This window comes from Herpailurus yagouaroundi, unplaced genomic scaffold (assembly GCF_014898765.1).
Source record: "Herpailurus yagouaroundi ecotype Mexico unplaced genomic scaffold, PumYag 210, whole genome shotgun sequence".
In the NCBI taxonomy this organism is placed as follows: domain Eukaryota; kingdom Metazoa; phylum Chordata; class Mammalia; order Carnivora; family Felidae; genus Herpailurus; species Herpailurus yagouaroundi.
In genome coordinates this window covers 21,302,560-21,322,541 of record NW_024412441.1, presented here as the reverse complement: position 1 = coordinate 21,322,541, position 19,982 = coordinate 21,302,560, and the positions used below count along the sequence as shown (strand labels likewise).

The 19,982-nt window shown below is 43.0% G+C and overlaps 1 protein-coding gene across 6 annotated transcripts in view; it reads left to right on the top strand.

Moving 5' to 3' along the window:
- RFX8 (regulatory factor X8) overlaps window positions 1-19,982 on the top strand; it is a 264,352-nt gene that overhangs the window by 194,241 nt on the left and 50,129 nt on the right. For 4 of the 6 annotated variants that reach the window (XM_040454062.1, XM_040454061.1, XM_040454063.1 and 1 more), the window contains one exon: window positions 12,662-12,785. The exons of 1 other annotated variant lie outside the window; for it this stretch is intronic. In XM_040454062.1, the coding sequence (XP_040309996.1) occupies window positions 12,714-12,785 (72 nt within the window). In that variant the 5' untranslated portion in view covers window positions 12,662-12,713. Of the gene's footprint in view, window positions 1-5,498; window positions 5,627-12,661; window positions 12,786-19,982 lie in introns of those variants that run through there. One more of the 6 variants, XM_040454060.1, reaches the window with a different exon arrangement.

The following is a 19,982-nucleotide window of genomic DNA, read 5'->3' as shown; positions in this document are numbered from 1 at the left end:
TCTGAGTTCCTCTGCAGATAATACTGTTTGTAACACCACTTGTGGCCAACCTTTCACGTGACCTGTGCAAAAGCAGGGAGAAAAAAACTGTGAGTCTGTAGAAACTAACCTCTACAGAAACAGTATGTCTCCAAAGTGCTCCAAATCATGGATTTCAGATCAAGAAATAGCAGAGATATGCTTTGTGTAGATTTGAATTTTCTTTCTCATCATCCTCATGTCTGTGAATGTGGTGTACACGATCAATTTCAACTAGCACATGAACCAGACACTCAGAAGGTGAATCTAGACCAATGAAAATTTTAACATGTAATAGCAATTTGGAATCTCTCCAATGAGATTGCTTTGCTCCAGTATAGTTTGAAGTCTCCACGACTTATTGGTTTAGAGCCCAATGATCTTAGAAAGTCTCTTCCCCATATGAAAATGAAACAATACAGTTTTCTGTAATGCTTTCTCTGTGCAGATGCTAACTACATTCTACATTCTTGACCAAATGCATTATACTCATTAGATTTATTCAAAAATACATCTATTGCCTGAACACACCTGGTACATCCACAGAAAGTGAATAATTGTAAGGATTGAATGAAATTAAGCACCCCAGATTAGAGATGGTTTTGTGCAAGGATAAGTCACAGCTGGTGCCCTTTTAGAAGGTGAAATGAGACTAATTGGATAATCTAGAAACCAATTAGACTGAACTAGGCAAAAGAAGTCACTGTTCAACTAAAAGAGATACATTCAATGGCAGAGGGAGAAAAAGCTTGTAGTATATAAAAATGTGACATGAGGAATTGGAATTCTGTTTGATATTAACTTTAAGATTTCTTTTCTCTGTAATAGTATAGGACACTAATGGTCAGATGGTGAACCTGAGTTAGAGGGAGACTGGATTTTTCAGATACAAGAGAGCATATACATGGGTCTGGCTATCTCATCAGTGAGTGCCATAAAAGGAAGTTTTTTGTTATGTCAGTTGCAATTAAACATTCTTTGAAAATAAAATGAATTTTGGTTTTTTTTCTAATGTTTACTTATTTTTGAGAGAGAGAGAGCATGAGCAGGGGAGGGGCAGAGAGAGAGGGAGACACAGAATCCAAAGCAGGCTCCAGGCTCCAAGCCCTCAGTACAGAGCCCAATGCGGGACTTGAACCCACAAAATGAGATCATGACCTGAGCTGAAGTCAGACACTTAACCGACTAAGCCACCCAGGCGCCCCCAAAATAAAATGAATTTTAGACCTAATTCTGCTTAGCAGTCTATGTGGATATATGCTCAACCCAAACAAAAGCCTTAATTATGCTGTTAGTAAAAGAGTCATATGCAGAGCAAATGTCTTTTGCACATTTAGCACATTAGGAAGGCATACACTGTGAATAAATCCAAGAATGTTCTTGTATTAGCATGTAACTACTCAGAGTCTTCATCTCTATGAGGGCTGGTCAAACTAGGGACACCAGCTGTCACCTGTCATAGATGAAATTAACTGGTCCTTTGGGAGGAAGGTATGAAATTGACCCCATGGCCTCCAACCAACTGGCCTCAACAGCTCTGGAGCAAGGCAAAGTAATGTTTGGATTTCGCTGCATCTAATATTTGATGTAGTAAACAGCAAAGAGACCACTGGTCAACCAGAGGATCATGGTGTTCCACTGTATTTCCAAGATCTGTTCCAATGCCTAGTACTGACCGGAGCAAAGTTAACATGCAAATATCACGTAATCATCAGTGACATAATAAGACCTCAATTTGGCCCTAACAAGTTGAGCCTGATAACAGTAGGCTCTCTCTTGGTTATTTCCAGTCTCTATGGAAATGGGTGGGCATCTTAGGAAGTTCTTTGGGTGGCTGCAGGACCGACACAAAGAATGGAGGGAGCCATGTTCTCAGCTTCCATAGGTCACTGAGAAGGACCTGTCCCAATGCAGGAAGCCCAGGATGTGAGCACTCAGGCCAAAGCAAAACGGATAAAGCAGCCTGGCAGAGCTCCCACCCAAGGTCTTGAGACGCCGACCACTTCTCTGGACACAACCAGAAAGAAAGAGCTGAACTCAAGAGGGCTTCCTTGGAGAACCTTTTATACCATGTCACCTGGTTGTTTCTTCTCTCCTCCTGCTAGTCCTTCATCACAGTTACCATTCAGCTTTCCCTGTTCAGTGGAGTCTCCTGGCACTACTTGAAACCAGCTGTTGCCAACCCACTTCTTACCCACACAGTTGGCCTCCTTCTTTGCCAGGTCCTGAAGGAGTCTCTCCACATGCTGTTTTCCTTGACTCCTGGCCTGAGGGGGTTGATGTGGTGTCATCTGTCCTCTACTGGATGGCTTTTTTTTTAATTTATCTATTTTGAGAGAGAGGGAGAGAGAAACAGAGAGAGAGACAGAGAGACAGAGAGAGACAGAGAGAGCATGTGTGCACATGAGTGGGGGAAGGACAAAGAATCCCAAACAGGCTTCACACTGTCAGAACAAAGCCTGGTACGGTACTCAAACTCACAAACCTTATGACCTGAGCTAAAATCAAGAGTGGGACGCCTAACTGACTGAGCCACCCAGGCACCTGTCTACTAGATGGCTTTTTAAAGCAGCCAGCCCTAAACAGGGAAACTCAGCTGAGAAGATAAACAGGGCAAACCTCAGCCTCCATCACTTATTGATCATAAGTCCTTCCCACTTTACTACCCACCCCACCCCCTACACCAGAAAAATACCCTCCCCAAATTTCAAGATCCAGGCTGATTCCTGGTGCAGCTCCCCAAAGGGAAGCCAGCTGCCATCTGAGGTTGGCTCCAGTGACCTGGCCAAACCTCAAAGCTCAGGATCTTTTTAATGAATGTCCTGTGATCTCTCCTCTAGAACTCCTTTTGGAAACTTATTCCTGGTACCTGATGATGGTGTCCCACTAGAAGGAGAGTGCTGGCCCTGGAGACCTCCAATATATCCCAACAACTACTTTCAAGTGCTGTCACACAGAAGACAGTCATTGCTGTTTGTTGAGTGAATCTCTGCCCTGCTTCCAAAATGTATTCATGTGGTGTTGGGGCGGGGGGGGGGGGTGTCTTTTTTTGAGGAAGATTTTTAAAATTATGGTAAAATATGTATAACATAAAATTTACCATTTTAACCAGTTTTAAGATTACAATTCAGTGGCATTAATAATTTACATTGTGCAACTATTATCATTATTAAGCTCTAGAACTTTTCCCTAATCCCATACTGAAACTTTATACTCATTAAACAGTGTCTCCCTATTTCTCCTCTGGTAACCACCATTCTTTCTGTCTCTATGAGTTTCACTATACTAGGTACCTCATATAAGTGGAATAATCCTTTTGTGACTAACTTATTTCATTTAGCATAATGTCTTCAAGGTTCATCCATGTTGTGGCATGTAATAGAGTTCCATTCTTTTTTAGGGCTAATATTCCATAGTATGTAAATATCACATTTTGTGTATTCATTCATCCATTGATGGACACTTGGGTTGCTTCTACCAGTTGGCTATTGTGAATAATACTGCTGTGAATGAAGGTACAAATTACAAATATATGTTCAGGTCCCTGCTTTCAGTCCTTTTGGACACTGAAGGAATTCAGATCAAGTCTCCCCAGAACGTGCCACTTTAGCATGTGGACTGTTTTGAGCTAAAGGCAATTGAGACCCTGTGGGCTCAAGAGAAATTTTGCTCCTCCCTTAACCACCTAGAAGAATCTAAATTGGGATATTTCCCAGAATAAAGTTACTACAGAGATAAATTTTATCTGTGTGACCCATCAGTATGGCAGGGCAAACATCTAATTACCAAACATTTGCCCTTTTTCTTATTGTCCTATGAATTGCCCTGTTCCCCTGTCATGCCCCAGGACGCTATCCATTCCTCAGCTCAGGATGGCATGTATACCTCATTTTACCTTTCTGTCTATACACCTCTTATATATGTGGGGTTCTCATACATACAAAATTAAATTTGTTTTTCTCCTGTTAATCTGCCTGATGTAAATTTAATTCTTAGGATGGCCATAAGAATCTTTGAAGGATGAAGAAAAATTTTTCCTCCCAAATAGTACATACCCAAGAAGTGGAACGATGGGTCATATGTTAATTCTATTTTTAATTTTTTAGGAAACCACCTGTTTTTATAGTAGCTGCACCATTTTGCATTCCCACCAGCAAGAGAACATGGTTCCACTTTCTTCACATCTTCATCAACAATTGTTTTTTTTATTTATTCTTTTTAATAATAGCAATCCCAATGCATGTGGAGTGATATTTCATTATGATTTTGATTTGCATTTCCTTCAAGGCCAATGATATTTAACCTCTTTCCATGTTGTATGTCATTGTATGATGAAGTCATTTGTATGTCTTCTTTTGGTAAAAATATTCAAATCCTTAACCCATTAAAAAAATTTTTTTAATGTTTGTTTAATTTTGAGAGAGATAGAGAGAGAGAAATTGACAGAGCACAAGCCGGGAAGGGGCAGGGAGAGAGAGGGAGGCACAGAATCTAAAGCAGGCTCCAGGCTCTGACCTGTCAACACAGAACCCAACTTGGGGATCGAACTGAGCTCATGACCTGAGCTGAAGTCACGCTTAACCGACTGAGCCACCCAGGCGCCCCTTTGCCCATTTTTTAACTGGGCTGTTTTGTTGTTGCTGTTGTTGAGTTGTCAAGTGTATTTTTAGTCTAGATGAAGAAATCCTTATGAGAGAACTTATAAGCAGTCAGAAGCCAAAGTAACGGTTGCCTGACTGAGCTCTTCTTCATGCAACACGCCCTGCATTTATTAGCTCACTTAATACTTACAATAATCACACAATCCCTGATAAGAGAAGTGAGGTTGGGAGAGAGTAAGCAGTTAAACAGCACCGACGTGAACATATTGCTCTTGAGGGCAAAGACTCCCAACATCTGGCTGCAGGTTTGGGGGATCACTCCAAGCAATTCCCAGCAGGAGCTACCACTAGAGTAACTCTCAAAAGTCCTGATGCCCGCTCCCCTCAAAACTCAGGACCAGTGGTTCTCAGCCCTGGGTGCACTCTAGCATCACTAAACTCCTGGGGAGTTTGTAAAAGCCGGTTTGCGCAGGCCCCTCCCATCCCCAGACCAATTACATCGGAACCTCTGGTGTTGGCGCTAGGGCGTCAATATTTTTCAAAACTCCACGTAATTCCAAAGTGCGGGCAGGGTTGAAGACCACTGCTAGTCAAACACCACGACCTGGTCTGAAACTTTTACACTGATTTTTCTTTATTGCTTCCTCCTTTGTTTGATGGATTGGCAGCAAGGTGAGAAGAGCGCCTTCTGTATTTCTGTCTTTCGGTATTTTGACCCCGCCCGCCCCCAACCAACCCTCGCAGCTGGCCGCAGCGCGTGACCGACGAGCCTCCGCAGCGCACCAGGGGGCTCCAGCCTCGCTGTCTCGTCTCCGGCCCCCGCGCCCGCCGCGCGACCCGCTCTAAAGTAAACACCGAGGAGCGGCGGCTGCCCGACGGGTGCAGCGCCGCCGCCCGCTCCCTGCCTCGGTGCGGCGAGCGCGGGTCTGCGCCATGGCCGAGGATGTGCCAGCCTCCCCGTCGGGCGTCGTGGGCACCTGGGGCGTGCACGGCGGCATCATCCAGTGGTGAGCGGCCCGGGCGCCTTCCCACCCGGCCGGGTTTCGAGGTCAGGGCTGGGAGGCGCTCTGGGCCCGTAGAATGGAAGAGGTGGTGGCAGGGAAGGGGGGAAACCTCACTTCCTCCGTTGCTGTCCCCAGGACCTAGAGCCAATGCCCAGTGTGAGGAGCGACCGTCTGCGCTCCAGGAGCCCTGATAAAAAAAAAAAAAAAAAAAATTCTGGAAGGACAGACGTTCACACCCAGGACCAGCGCCTTTTGATGCTGGCTTGCCCGAGCCTAGCCCTGGATGGGACTCAAGACACGCGCGCGCGCGCGCACACACACACACACACACACACACACACACAGAGTAAAAGCCCTCCTGGTGTGGGTTTTCCATGGGAGGACTTCCCTGTTGGTCACACTGACCGCGGGAAGCAATCCAGACCGCCCCCCACCAGGGGTCCTGTTGGTTGGACTCTGGCTTACATATACATCTGAAGGCACGTGGGCGTTGGCCCTGAGAGGAAATGTTTCCCCTTGGTATGAGATCCAGAATGGGATGTTTTCTAACTTAAAGCAAAGCAATTTTTAGCTTTAACAATGCATTCCACATTGTTTGTAAAATTCACTTCTGGCTATTTAAATAGGGGCAGAAAAACTGGAAAGAAAAATACCATTAGCCCTTGGGACTGATGAATTCATGGGTTTGTAGCTTTTCATAAATAGGAAAATAATTGAAACCAGTCCTAAAACCTAAAGCCTAACATTTAAAAGGTGAATAAATAGCAGAATAAATAGAAGAATCTGATTACTTTTTAACAAGATTTTAAGAAATATTTCTCAGGAAAGGCTTTTTGGAAAAGTTATATGAGTGAAATAGAAAAATGAAGGGTGTGTTTGTGATTATAACATGAAAAGGCCTAAAAGGTTACCCTTTTCCTCCAAAAGAAAATGTTTGATATATTTTATCTTGCATAAGAGAAAAAAATCAAAAAAATACATATTAGAGCCCACACGGTGTTTTCAGAATATTACACAGCAGTGCTGTCTTTCTTTTACACTCACTAACTCAGACCCCTCAGCACAGTGGCTCCTTCTTGGAAGAAAGGACTATGAGGATGCCTTTGTCAACTATTCCAGGTCACCATTTAGTAAATTGGAGTTTCTGGGGTTTGCATTATATTCCAGAGACTTGAAAGAATGATTAGAAATTCAAAAATACCTGGACACCTTCCTAACATTGCTTGTGAACTGACACAATGCAGGCTGCCCACAGTGCAGGTGCCCTAAATCGCTTAGGATACTGTAGACCATTTTAGCAGTGAGCTGAACTAATTTAAGTCCTATGCTGTGAATTCCTACCCCTGCAGGCCTCTAAAACACAGGGGTCACGCTCTTCAAGTTTGAGGAGGAGGTGAAGCAATGGAGGTGAGGAGAGGCATAGTTTCCTGTAGAGGGCTTCTCTTTAGGCATCCAGTCTATGAGGCAGAATGTTTAACAGATCATTGGTACTGGTGGTTTTAACACTGGCGTTAAAAACACAGCCCCAACCACTTTGCACCCATTAGGAGGGCCATTATCAAACAAACAAAAATAGAAAATAACAAGTGTTGTCAAAGACATGGAGAAATTGGAGCCCGTGTGCACTGTTGGTGGGAATGTAAAATGGTGCAGCCATATGGAAAACAGTATGGCGGTGCCTCAGAAAAATTGACAATAAAACTACCCTTATGATCCCACAGTTCCACTTCTGGGTACATACCCCAAAGAACGGAATGCAGGGACTCAAACAGATTTTTGCACACACATGTTTATAGCAGCATTATGTATAATAGCCAAAAGGTGGAAATAATCCAAGTGTCCATCCACAGATGAATGGATAAACAAAATGTGATATGTACATATAATGCACTATTACTCAGCCTTAAAATGGAGGAAAATTCTGATACATACTACAATATTGGCTGACTCTTGAAGATATGCTAAATGAAATAAGCCAGTCACAGAAAGGCAAATATTATGTGATTCCACCTGTATGAGAGACCTAAGGTAGTCACATTCATAGAGGCAGAAAGTAAAATGGTGGTTGTCAGGGACTAGGGCACAGGGAATGAGGAGTTAGTGTTTCATGGGTACAGAATTTCAGTTTTGCAAAATGAAAAGACTTGGTTGGATGGATGGTGGTGAAGGTTGCACAACCATGCAAAGGTGCTTAATGCCACTGAACTGTGTATTTTAAAATGGTAAATTTTGTTACATGTGTATTTTATCACAATTAAAAATATATATATTTTTTAAAAACTGCACATGCAATAGAGCCGCTCAGTTTGTAATCCAGAGCCTTGGTATCCTGGAAGGTCTTAAAGATGCCCAAGGAGACCAGCTTCCTAGAAGAGCAGCAGTGGGTACTGACTGGCAGCTGAGCTGTCCAGACACTCAGAAACAGCTCAGGCTTCCCAGTGAAAGTCAAGGGAGGCTGATTGTTGTCACGTGGAAGAAATGTTCCATTTTCAGCATTACTTCATTACTTCATTTTCTAGTCACTAGTCAGGTCCTCAACATTTCTTAGAGGCTTCAGTGCCACTGTCATAAGCATATGATAAATTCTCCAAGGAGAAAGGTCCTGGAAGGAATGGAACTGTCTCCAGGAATAGAAGTAATAGACGTTTTCTGTTTCACAGACAGGAAGGACTATAGAAATGGAGAGAGAGGTGGTCAGACCTCCGGGAGCACAAAGGGATGAAGACCAGTGACTTGACTTCCCCTGCTAGGGGGGTGCAGACCAAACAGGTCTGACTGGGTGGGGCCCCTGGCTTCACACCTCCGAGGAAACTAAGCATCTTCTAATCCCAATGCATGCTGAGCCTGGCTATAGACTAAAATAACTGTCTCCCACATATAATATGGCTTTCTCAAATTTCTGAAGACTATGGAAATTAATGAAATGCAAATTTATTTTGAAAGATACAGAATTCATAAGAATTTTTGATCAGGCTGAATCAAAGGGTACTATAATTCCCAGCATATGTAATTCCCAGAGTTATGTTTTTCTTTGCCATGAAAAGGAGCACTCAGAAAATGTGAGAATTGCAGGGCTAGATATGTGTGCTCTGATGTTGGTTATTATCAGACTGCCCATCACTCAAATGAAGAGAACATCATGAATGTTTTTAAGATCCTAGCAATCAACTTCATCTGATTGTGAGACCTGGAAAATACAGTTCCTATGCAGCTCAGCAAGGAATTCAGTGATCAGATTCACTCCATACCGGGACAAGCTTTATAATTATGGACCACCAAATGACATTTTGGTTGCACAGTGTGAAATCATGAACCAATCTCACCTGCCAATGGTTCTGCCCAGCCTTACTGCCTACACATCCCCAGTCAGCCTCTCCTTGGATCCACATGGAGTTGAAAGTCAGGCTCACTTATCACAGGTGTTTCTGTGCTACCAGTCTACCAACATGGATGTCTTTCTTGCTTCTGCTCAAGGTTTTGGAGGTGGACACTGAAATGGTAACAATAAGAGCTTCCATGTGCCTGCAAGTGTACTAGGCACATCACGTGCTTGTTTTCCGGTCACAAAAGCCCTATGAGGGTTCTCCGAATCAGAGTTTAAGCATGGGTCTATGAGGTGCAAAGCCTTGGGTGATACTCATGATCGTAATTTCCTATAAGCATAGGAGACTGAATGCTGAACAAACTGCTGTTTGAGCTGAAGTAAAGGCACAACTCCGAATAGATGCTCAGACTGAACAAACTAAAACCTCTTTCAAACCTTCCATTTTTCCCAGTTAATGTATGCTGGCTGCCCACCACAGGCCAGTCTCTGAGATCTGGCTGAGGACTTTGGGGAAATGACCAAAGGCACATAGACTGAAATGGGGTGCAGTCAGGATCAAAGCAGCAAAGTCACCAAGTGGCAGTGCAAGGCTTAAAGCCAAAAAGCAGCCCTTTGTTTAGGTGTGTGATGGAGAAAAAAGTCTCATCGCAGACCTTCGCCGTTATTCTTATTGATAGTATTATTTAGCCTTGTGCACCCAGCAGGCTCAGTAACGCCATTTTGAAAGAGGAGGACACAGTTCACAGAGGCCTGGAACACATGAATTTCCATGATGAGGAAGAGCAGTTCGCAAAAATTTAAACTAGAGTTCATTTTAAGGAGTGAATATTTTGTGTGTTTCTTTTTTAAGGAGACCGTTCTGTGACTAAATCAGTAGTAGCTATGAATAAGCAACAGTGAGTTTGAACTTAACATCTATCACATTGTGCTGCAGCTTCCACAGCATAGCTATTTTTTGTTATACTTCAGGTATGGGTTTTTCATGTATCAGCAAATGGTGTCTTGACAAAAAGTGTATACAAACATCACCTAGTTATATGAATTTGCTACTCCCTGTTCCCACCCCACCAATAGACATCATCCTGTATTCAAGATTGAGCCAGATAATTGGTGCCGGAGCAGCTAGATTTAAGCCATTGTGAAGTATCCCAAGTGTCCCCTTCTCACAATGATGTTAAGAAGACTCTCAGAAAACCCCCTTCTTGGGCAGGTACTGGGTTGAATAGTGTCCCCCCAAACGCACATCTATCTGGAATCACAGAATGTGACCATATTTGGAAACAGGGTCTTTGCAGATGTAATTAGTTAAGATGAGATCATGCTGGAGGAGGCTGGGCCCTAAATCCAATCTCTCACATCCTCCTTAGAAGAGGAGAGAGGACGCTCAGAGAAGAGAAGCCCAGGTGAAGACGAGACAGACATGAGTGCAATGCCTCTATAAGCCGAGGAATGCCAAGGATATCTAGCAACCACTGAAAGCTAGGAGAAGAGCATACAACACATTCTCCCTCAGAGTCTCTGGAAGGACCCATTCCTATGGACACCTTGATTTTGGACTCTCAGCCTCCAGAACTGTGAGAGAATAAATCTCTGTTGTTTTAAGCCACCTGGCCTCTGGTCATTTATACACCTCAGATACAGGGCCAAAGATTCCTCCCCCACCCTCCACCATATGTTATTTTTTCATTTTCCTAGGAAGCCAATGAATGGGTCAACAACTGTGACTGTGGTCTTTAGCTCTCAGGGAAAGTAAATTTGGGCCTCAGCATACCTCATCCCAGAAAATAAGCTGTATATCATCAATGAGAAAGAAGAGATATTGGTAAATTCCCTGCTGAAAAATTCTTCTATGTTTAAAAATTATATTGGCTTGCTTTGGATATTTCTCTAAAAGAGAATGAGAATGAGAAGAACCCGAGAGTCTCTCCTCAACTAGGACAGGGAATATTGTGATCAGATGTCACTAGGGACCACACTTTCGGACCTCAGTCTCTCTCACTTCTTGCCCCACACACATACCGGTTGCTGGAACAGGGACCTGGCTGTCCCCAGAGGGCTGGCTGTGGGCTGTGAGCCACAGGCAGAACCCTTGGTTGCCAAGAAGGGGCCCCCACCTGCCCCCCCGCCGGGCGTGGGAGCACTTGAACAGTGAAGACCCCACCCTGAGCAGAGGCCTAGGGTGCAGCAGATCACATAAATGTCACTCAGCTGAAGAGTGAAAGTGTACTGCCTCTCTGTCTCTTGGTTTCTTGTATTTTATATCTCATCTCAGTTTAAAAGATCAAAATATAGTGGCCTGACCAACAGGACTCAGGTTTAAAAACTGTGCAAACAACTGGAGGACGGAGGCAAAGCGTCACACACGTGCCCTGGGTCACAGGCACACAGGGACTGGCAGGCTGTGCTGGCTCCAGCAGTCACCTGCAGGGGTGATAGAGCAAATACATGATTCCCACTTTTTACCTACAGAGATCTTGGCTGCTGAGCCAAGTGTCTGCTGAGCCAATAATTCGGGCTTCTTTTTAATATTCCTACATGCCAAAAACAAAAACAAACCAAAAAACAAACAAAACAAAACGACAATAAAAATCCACCATGTTGATAATTAAAAGATCACAATCAGAATGCAAACTGGTCCTGCCACTATGAAAAACAGTATGGAGGCTCCTCAAAAAGTTAAAAATAGAACTACCCAGGGACACCTGGGTGGCTCAGTCGGTTAAGTGTCTGACATTGGCTCAGGTCATGATCTACGGTTCGTGAGTTCGAACCCTGCATTGGGATATGTGCTGACAGCTCAGAGCCTGGAGCCTGTTTCAGATCTGTGTCTCCCTCTCTCTCTCTGCCCTCCCCTGCTCTCATTCTGTCTCTCTTTCTCTCTCAAAAATAAATAAACATTAAAAAAAATAGAACTACGCTATGATCCAGTAATCGCACTGCAGGGTATTTACCAAAAATATATAAAAACACTAATTCAAAGAGATACATGCTCCCCTATGTTTACTGTAGCATTATTTACAATAGCCAAATTATGGAAACAGCTGAAGTGTCCATCGATAGATGAATGGATAACGAAGATGTGATACACACACACACACACACACACACACACACACACACTGGAATATTATTCAGCCATAAAAAAGAATGAAATCTTGCCATTTGCAACAACATGGATGGATCTAGAGAGTATAATGCTAAGCAGAATAAAAGAAAGACAAATATCATATGATTACACTCATATGTGGAATTTAAGAAACAAAACAAATGAGCAAAAGAAAAAAAAAAGGAGAGACAAACCAAGAAACAGACCATAGAGAACAAACTAGTGGTTACCAAAGGGGAGGATGGGTGAATTAGGTGATGGGGTTAAAGACTACGCTTATCATGATACGCACTTACTCATGTATAGAATTGTTTAATCATCATATTGTACACCTGAAGCTAATATAACACTGTATGTTAACAATACTAGAATTAAAATTAAAGACCTAATAAAAAAATAAAGGCCCACAATCAATATATTTAACTCTGGGCTGAGAACAAAAAGGTATGTTATTGATGCTGATTGGTGAGCCTTTGCATTCAATGAATTAAACAGGTTTCATTTCCTTGGATCCCACACTTGTGTTTGACTATTGATCCTTATCAAAATGTCCTACTTTAGAAAAACCAATGCCAATTTCCTCTGCCTTGTCTTCCTCTCCCCGCAGGTTGGTTGACAATTTCTGTATTTGTGAAGGGTACAGTGTACCTCGTTGCCTGATGTATGAGATTTATGTGGAGACCTGTGGTCACAATGCTCAGACCCAAGTCAATCCAGCCACATTTGGGAAGGTAGGTTGTAAAGATAAAAAAAGAGTATTCATTGAGTAAAAAAAACGTGTGCAGGTGAATTGGTGAGGAAATACCATAGTTTATTTGGGTTCTCAGTGGGAATAATTGGCTTCACTTTAGGAAGCCAACCAGATAGTTAATATACTTCTTTATCTTCTTTGAAAAACCATTCTGTCCCTTGTCCACACTTAATAGTGAGAAGCCAGGAAAGGTAAGGAGTGGGGTGATGCCTAAGAAAGAACAACAATGGCAGCTCTAAATGCTCCAAATACTCAGCCAGGTTTGTTGGGCCATTATTCCCTGCACAGAAATGCCAACATCTAGCACCACACAAACTCCAAGAGCCACTTTTAAATATCCTTTCTGGAGGTTAAGGGCTCTGTCAGGAGCTTTGTGTAGACCATATAATATAGAGCAAAGATTTATTAGCACAAGGATAGTCTCTCTGAGACCCTCCACATACAACAAATATTATTGAGAAGCTGCTATGTGCCAGACACTGTTTTAGATGCTGGGAATACAATAATGAGCAAGACAAAGAAAAATTCCTGCCCTTAGTCAATTTAGTCAATTTATTACACTTAGGGGAGACAAATAATATAAAATTCATAGTATATTAGATAATATAAATGCTAAGGGAACTAATAGAGCCAAAGGAGATGAGTGTGTGTGTGTGTGTGTGTGTGTGTGTGTGTGTGTGTGTGTGTGTAAGAGTTGTAATTTTAGGGAAGACAAACAGGGAAGGCTTCCCTCAGGAGTAATATTTGAGGGGCACCTGGGTGGCTCAGTGGGCTAAGCCAACTTTGGCTCAGGTCATGATCTAGCGGTTCAGGAGTTTGAGCCCCACATCGGGCTCACTGCTGTCAGCACAGAGCCGGCTTCAGATCCTCTGTGGCCTTCTATCTCTGCCCCTTCCCCACTCATTCTTTCTCTCAAAACAAGTAAATAACTTTAAAAAAATGTTAAAAGAAGTAATATTTGAGTCCAGACTTCAAAGAGATAAGGCAGTGAGGATGTGGATATACGAACAGAGAGCAGCACAGACAGAGCTTGGGCAAAGGCCCTGCGGGGAGAAGGAGCCTAAGCAGCACAGAGGCTGCAACAGCTGGAGGGAGGAGAACAGGGAGAGAGGACCAGGATGGTTCTCAGGACCTTGAGGTCAAATCAGGGAGGTGAAAAGAGCCCAGGTGGCAGGGAGTGGACAGGGATGTAGCAGTGAGAAGGGGTCAAATTCTGGATATATTTGGAAAACAGAGCCAATAGGATTTGTTGATGGAAAAAATTAATAGAATCATGGAACTTAATTGTTATTAAATTAACAATAATAACTTCCAATCATGAAGTTGTATTTATGTCCAAGGCTCTTTTCCATCTGGTTTTTAGGAAAAGACAGACACCAACTCAAAACAAGTTAAAAGGAGAAATTTTTAAGGGAAAAGGATATCTCATTAAATCCTACAATAAAATCTTTGGGTTTCACAGAGTCTGGTCCACTGCTGCCCAACAGAAATGTAATGGGAGACATAGATATAATTTAGGACACCCTAGTATCCTCATTTTTAAAGTATTTTATTTATCTTATTTAAAAAAATTTTTTAGTGTTTATATTTGAAAGAGAGACAGACAGACAGAATGTGAGTGGGGGAGGGGTAGAGACAGAGAGGGAGACACAGAATCTCAAGCAGGCTCCGGGCTCCAGGCTCCTAGCTATCAGCACAGAACCTGACGCACAAACCATGAGACATCATGGCCTGAGCCGAAGTTGGATGCTTAAACCGACCGAGCCACCCAAGTGCCCCATAAAGTATTTTAAAAGGTGAAATTAATTTTTATTATTTTAAAATTTAACCCAAAATATTTAAAATATTATTTCAACATGGAATCTGTATTATAAAATCGTTCAGTTACTTTTTCATTCTTCATGCTAAGCCTCAAAAATCAGGTGCATATTTTACATGTACAGGCCATTTCAATTTGGGCTAGCCACATTTCAAGTGCAGAGTTGCCATGTGTGGTTGATGGGGTTCCCATCTCAGACAGCCCACAACTAGACTGTAAGTCACCAGGTATCTTCTTACTTTCTCTCTGGTATATCCTTAAACCACTGGGACTCTGCTCCTTTCCATGGCCTGCCCCATGCCCCTTCCCAGAAGCCGGTTTTCTTCACTGACTTCCTGATTTCCCATTTTAGCTGCTCGGATGGTGCTTCCCATGATGCTGGACCTGAGCTCCTGCCCCAGTGCCCGACATCATAACAGTCTGGCAAGAGAGGGCTGCAGGAAGGACATGTGGGTGGGGAGGAAACAGTTGGCATCTTTAATGCTTTGTCTTGTGCCACAGTCATCGGCCGAGGCAAGCAGCGTTAGAGGTCAAGAAAACAAACCAGCAGTGATTAAGGCTGAGGATCCCACAGCTAGTTGCAATGCTTGGGCTGTGTTTGGGCAAATAAATTTTCCTCTACTCTTTCAGGTTCTTTTGGTTGGTCTAAGATTTAAATTGACAAGAGACAGATTAACAGGAGAAAATCAAACTTGATTATGTATGTGTAAGGATTCCCTATGGTCAGGCAATTGAGGCTTATATGCCACCCAGAGCTAAGGAGAAGGGGGTGTGAATGTGGGACCTCAAAAGGGAAAGAATGCAATTCACAGGAAGATGAAAAAGAGTAAATGTTTGATAAACAAATGTTAGCTGGGCCATATAGAAATGATAGAAGAATTTTAACAAACAAATTTTGTTAAATTCCTCCCTGTCCTCCACACCTAGTTAATATTATACTGTAGTTATCTATGGTGATACCTCCCTTAGAGGACAGCAGATCCTCTAAATGCTTTTATGCATTTAGGGGAAAGGTCAAAGATTCTTCCTGAGCTTTCTCTTCCTTAAAAATAATCGGCCTAAAATAATCCACATACTAAAGAGACCCATTTTGGGGTGGCAAATTTTTCTCCCCTACAGTGTCAAATCTAGTCTCTTGAATTGTGAGTCAGACCTCTTTCCACTTGTTATTCCCTGAAAAATATCCTTGAGTTCAGAGGGACCTTATAGGTCACCTGGTCCAATTCCACACCCAGTGCAAGATCCCTTTGAAAGTACCTCTGGGTGGAGCTTTTTATGAGAACAAAATGCCCTCTCTGGACAGAGACAGCCACAGGGCTTAGAGCTGGGTGATGGGGCAGCACATTTCTGTGCTTTTCCTCTGGGCAAACACAGTCCTTCCCCAGGATCTTGCTTGGCAAGCAGAGCACAGGCTGATGAAAACCCACTCAACTCCCTATCAGGGACCTTGGTGCAGCTCACAACCTGCACAACCATACCAGTTTGGGCAGCCACCTGGCTTGAGCTGAAATGATGTGGGTGACAAGGAGCTTGCTCACCGGGCGACAGTGATGCCAATTCAAAATCTTCCATTCCTCCCTTCATTCTTTCCTTTTTTTCATTCCTTCTTCTTCTTTTCGGTGGCCCTCAAATGGACAGAATTGAATTGGTTCATGACACACTGTCATCATGAATCCATGCATGGCCTTATTCCATCTGATTATTTAGTTCCTTTTTAACAACGTGGTAAACATCTGTGAAATCACCACCACAAATGAACCACATTACCAGTGGTCCCATGTCCCATCTCCCTGCCTGCCCCACTGGTGGGAACCGTCAACCTGTTCCTCATCACCTTGCTTTTTAAAAAAGAGTTATAGTGCATTTGTATGTATTTGCTAACCTTTTGACCACCTTCACCCATTTTCTCGTCTCTTTGCCCCTTGCCTCTTTCGACCACCAACCTGTTTTCTGCATCTTTGAATTTGTTTCCTGTTGTTGTTTTATTTTTTTATGTTCACATGTAAGTGAGATTATATGGTACTTAACTTTCTTTGTCTAATCTATTTCATATATGTATTCTAAAAAGCATATTTTTAATTTTTGTGGCTTAACTTTTTAAAAAAGTGGTATCATGTTATTTGTCATCTTTTGGGACTCTGTCCACTTAATATTATCTTAAGGTTTATCTAGATTCATTGGCCATTGTGTAATGTTTCACAGTTTACTCATCCACTGTCCTACTGATGAGCATCTGGGTTGTTTCCAGATTTTTTTTTTTTTTTTTTTTTTTGCTATTGTGAACATTCATGTGTATGTTTCCTGCTGTGCACATGAAGATGTTATCTTGGGTGTGTATGTCCAGGAATGAACCTTGCAGGGTAAGGGGGTGTGTGGCTGTGATGTCTGGGGATGGGGCCAAACTATTTTCCAAAATGGCTGTTCCAGGTTACCCTCCCACAAGCAATTCTGTGGATTCCAGTGTTATTTCCAAAACATTGGCATTTTTAGATCCACTCCTTTATCCAAAAAGCTTCATCCCTGAAACTCACAGTCATTTGTGGAAATCCTGCACTTTTGATAATAATAAAATGCGTAGGAGAATCTTCTAATGTGGCAGCTGCTCAAATATATGAGACAATGTTTTATATCTCCCAGTCTTTTCTTCTCCACACTGAATTCTCCTGGCTCCCAAATTTTTACCTTCCTGCCCACTTGCTTCATTATGACTTCAATTTATTGATGTTCTTCTTGAAAGGTAGATAGCCCCAAGGGTACAGCCCGGTGCCTTAGGAGTGCTCAGAAGACAGGGCTCTTACTTTTATGGGGGGGGGGGGGAGCTGAAAGGAGGGCTCCTATTGGCTTTTATCTTTCCATGTCACTCTGTTGGTTTCATTTTAAGTTTGTGGGCAACAAAAATAACCCTTAAGTATTTTTTCACATGAATTAAAATTAGGCCTTCCAAAACTTCTCTGTAATCTGTGAAATACTCTACATAGATACAAAATATTGTCACTCTCAGATTATTGTCATTATGCAGGTAACCATTTGAACCCAGGAGCAGCCACTCCCTTATTCCTATATTTCAACTTGTTAGTTGCAGTCTGCAGTTGTATTTACCAGTATCTTGAATCTTGTAGGCCATCCAGTCTTCTCAACCTGGTGAAGCTCACATATTTGAAAAGTATATCTCTCATTGCCAGCTCAGTAAATGAAAGTGATATGAGCGCATGTAAGATGTTGAGTACACATTATGTTTGCTAGGTGTCCCTGAGTAAGCTTTGCAGCCAGCCAGGAATTCCCTCGGCTAACTTATCATTCAGCCCACATTTTGCCATTTCATCACTTGGCAGCTGGGGACCCTTCCTCAAGCGGGGGTCAGTTCTGGGTACCCTGGCTCTGCAGCGTTTTCCTTCTCTACCTGCCCAGCAGCTTAATCAGATGGAAGTGGCATGACTTGAGCGTGACATGTTTGAGTTCTGTAAGATCTCTGCTGCCTTTTCTAAGAAATCAAAGCCTATTTTTCAAAATCTTTTTCAACATTTCTTGTAAGTGGTTTCCCCTCTGGGGTAGTCTCACTGCAGAGAATTCCAAAGGAAAAGTTAAAAAGAGACCCCAGTATGTGGTAATGGGTATTTAGTTAGCCTTTTTCATCTTAATACTTGCCTTAGAATCCATTCTTCAAGACCCTGAGGTACTAACTTTCAGTTCTCATTGGGGATTTGCCTGAAGAATGGGCCACTCAATGGAGCCTGACTTGGGAAGGGACCCTTGCTCCTGAATTTGACTAATGGACAAGGGAGAGGAAGGGGAAAAGGATATGATTCCAAAGCGTGTTTACAAGAGAAACAACAAAATACCCAATTCTCATTTCCTCCCTCCTCCCCCGGGAATGTAGTTGATTCCAGACTCCACATCAAGTTCCTGTGCAGATGTCGGAATGTTTCTTGCTCTTTTTGGCAACTCTGGGCATATGATGGGTAATGCTCATTCTTGGTGCAAGTGATACCTCACATGGGTTAGGGAATTTCCATAACACTGACTTCCCTTTTAAAAACAACATTTACTGAGTTTTTCTGATTATAAAAGTTTATAGTCCCTTTATAGAAAATGTGAAATTTAGAGTAAACTGTATAAAAAAGAGGAAAATAAACAGTGCTATAACCTTACTGTCCACAGATGTAGCCACACATGCACAGTTTATTTGCATGTTTGTGCACACATGCACATACATGTGACCAACAGGAGCTGAGGGACTAATCACACAGTGACTTTGTCTGTGTTTCCTGTGGTGCTTAGAACCTGCTCATTGGGTGGTTGGTTCTTCCTTCACTCCTGAATGAGCATGTGAGTGGGCAGGATGACCTCTCTAGAAATCCTTGGGTGATACAGAGCACTGTTATCACTCTTCATTTACCACATGATATCAGTTTGATGCTTAGAATGTCCAGTTCTATGTAACACCCAGACTGAACTGGGTTTAAAGTAGAAACTTTTCCCCAGCTCCTTCAGGATAGTTTCTTACCTGCAGAGAACTAGGCATGGGGGCTTCCCCTTCCCTCCCTACCCTCCTCCCTGAAACTTGCTGGGGATGGTTTGACCCCTCTGGGAGCAGGGAAGGAAAAAAGTGGCTAGAAAGTTCCCTCTGCTCAGCTTCACACTTTGGGGGCCAGGCAGACTCTGGCTTCCTTGTCCCTTTGGTGGCTTCTTCAGAGCAGACCATGGGAATGTTCTAGTATGCCTCCCTTGTCTTGGTGAACAACTCTTTCGGAAGCCTGACTGTCCATCCTGGGGGCCACTTGCTGGGCAGAATCTGGGCTCTCCCACATGTCAGCTCTTTTGCAGACAACTTCTCACTATGGGAACTACTCAGCCATTCTTGGCCTGAACAGACTATGGGTGTGACAGCTGAAACCAGGGTGATAGCCACTCTCCTTTGCCTGTCCACCAAGTCCACTGGCCAGCCCATCTGTAGTCTATAAGGAGTCCTATGCCATAGCCAGATGCTAACTGCAGGGACCTCACCAAGAGCTCTTCAAGTGAATCATGAATCCCCTTCTGCTAGGCCTGAGGTGATTGAGCCACATCCTGTCCCACACACCCTTCACAGATAAGAGGGTCTTGCCATAAGAAATCCCCTTACACCTCCTCCTCTCTCTACCTCATGAGTGATTTGAGTTGAAAACTTTTTAGGGTTTTAAAACCCAATTTTAGCTAAATGCCTGAGGATGCAAGTCCCATAAGATGTGTGTCTCAAAATTCGCTTTGCTATCTGTTGTCTGTTGTCTTCATGCCTCATCCTGTTGTATAGATACTACGTGGATGGATGGATTGAAATATTGATGTATGGATGAGTGTGCACAGAGGTGGATGGATAGG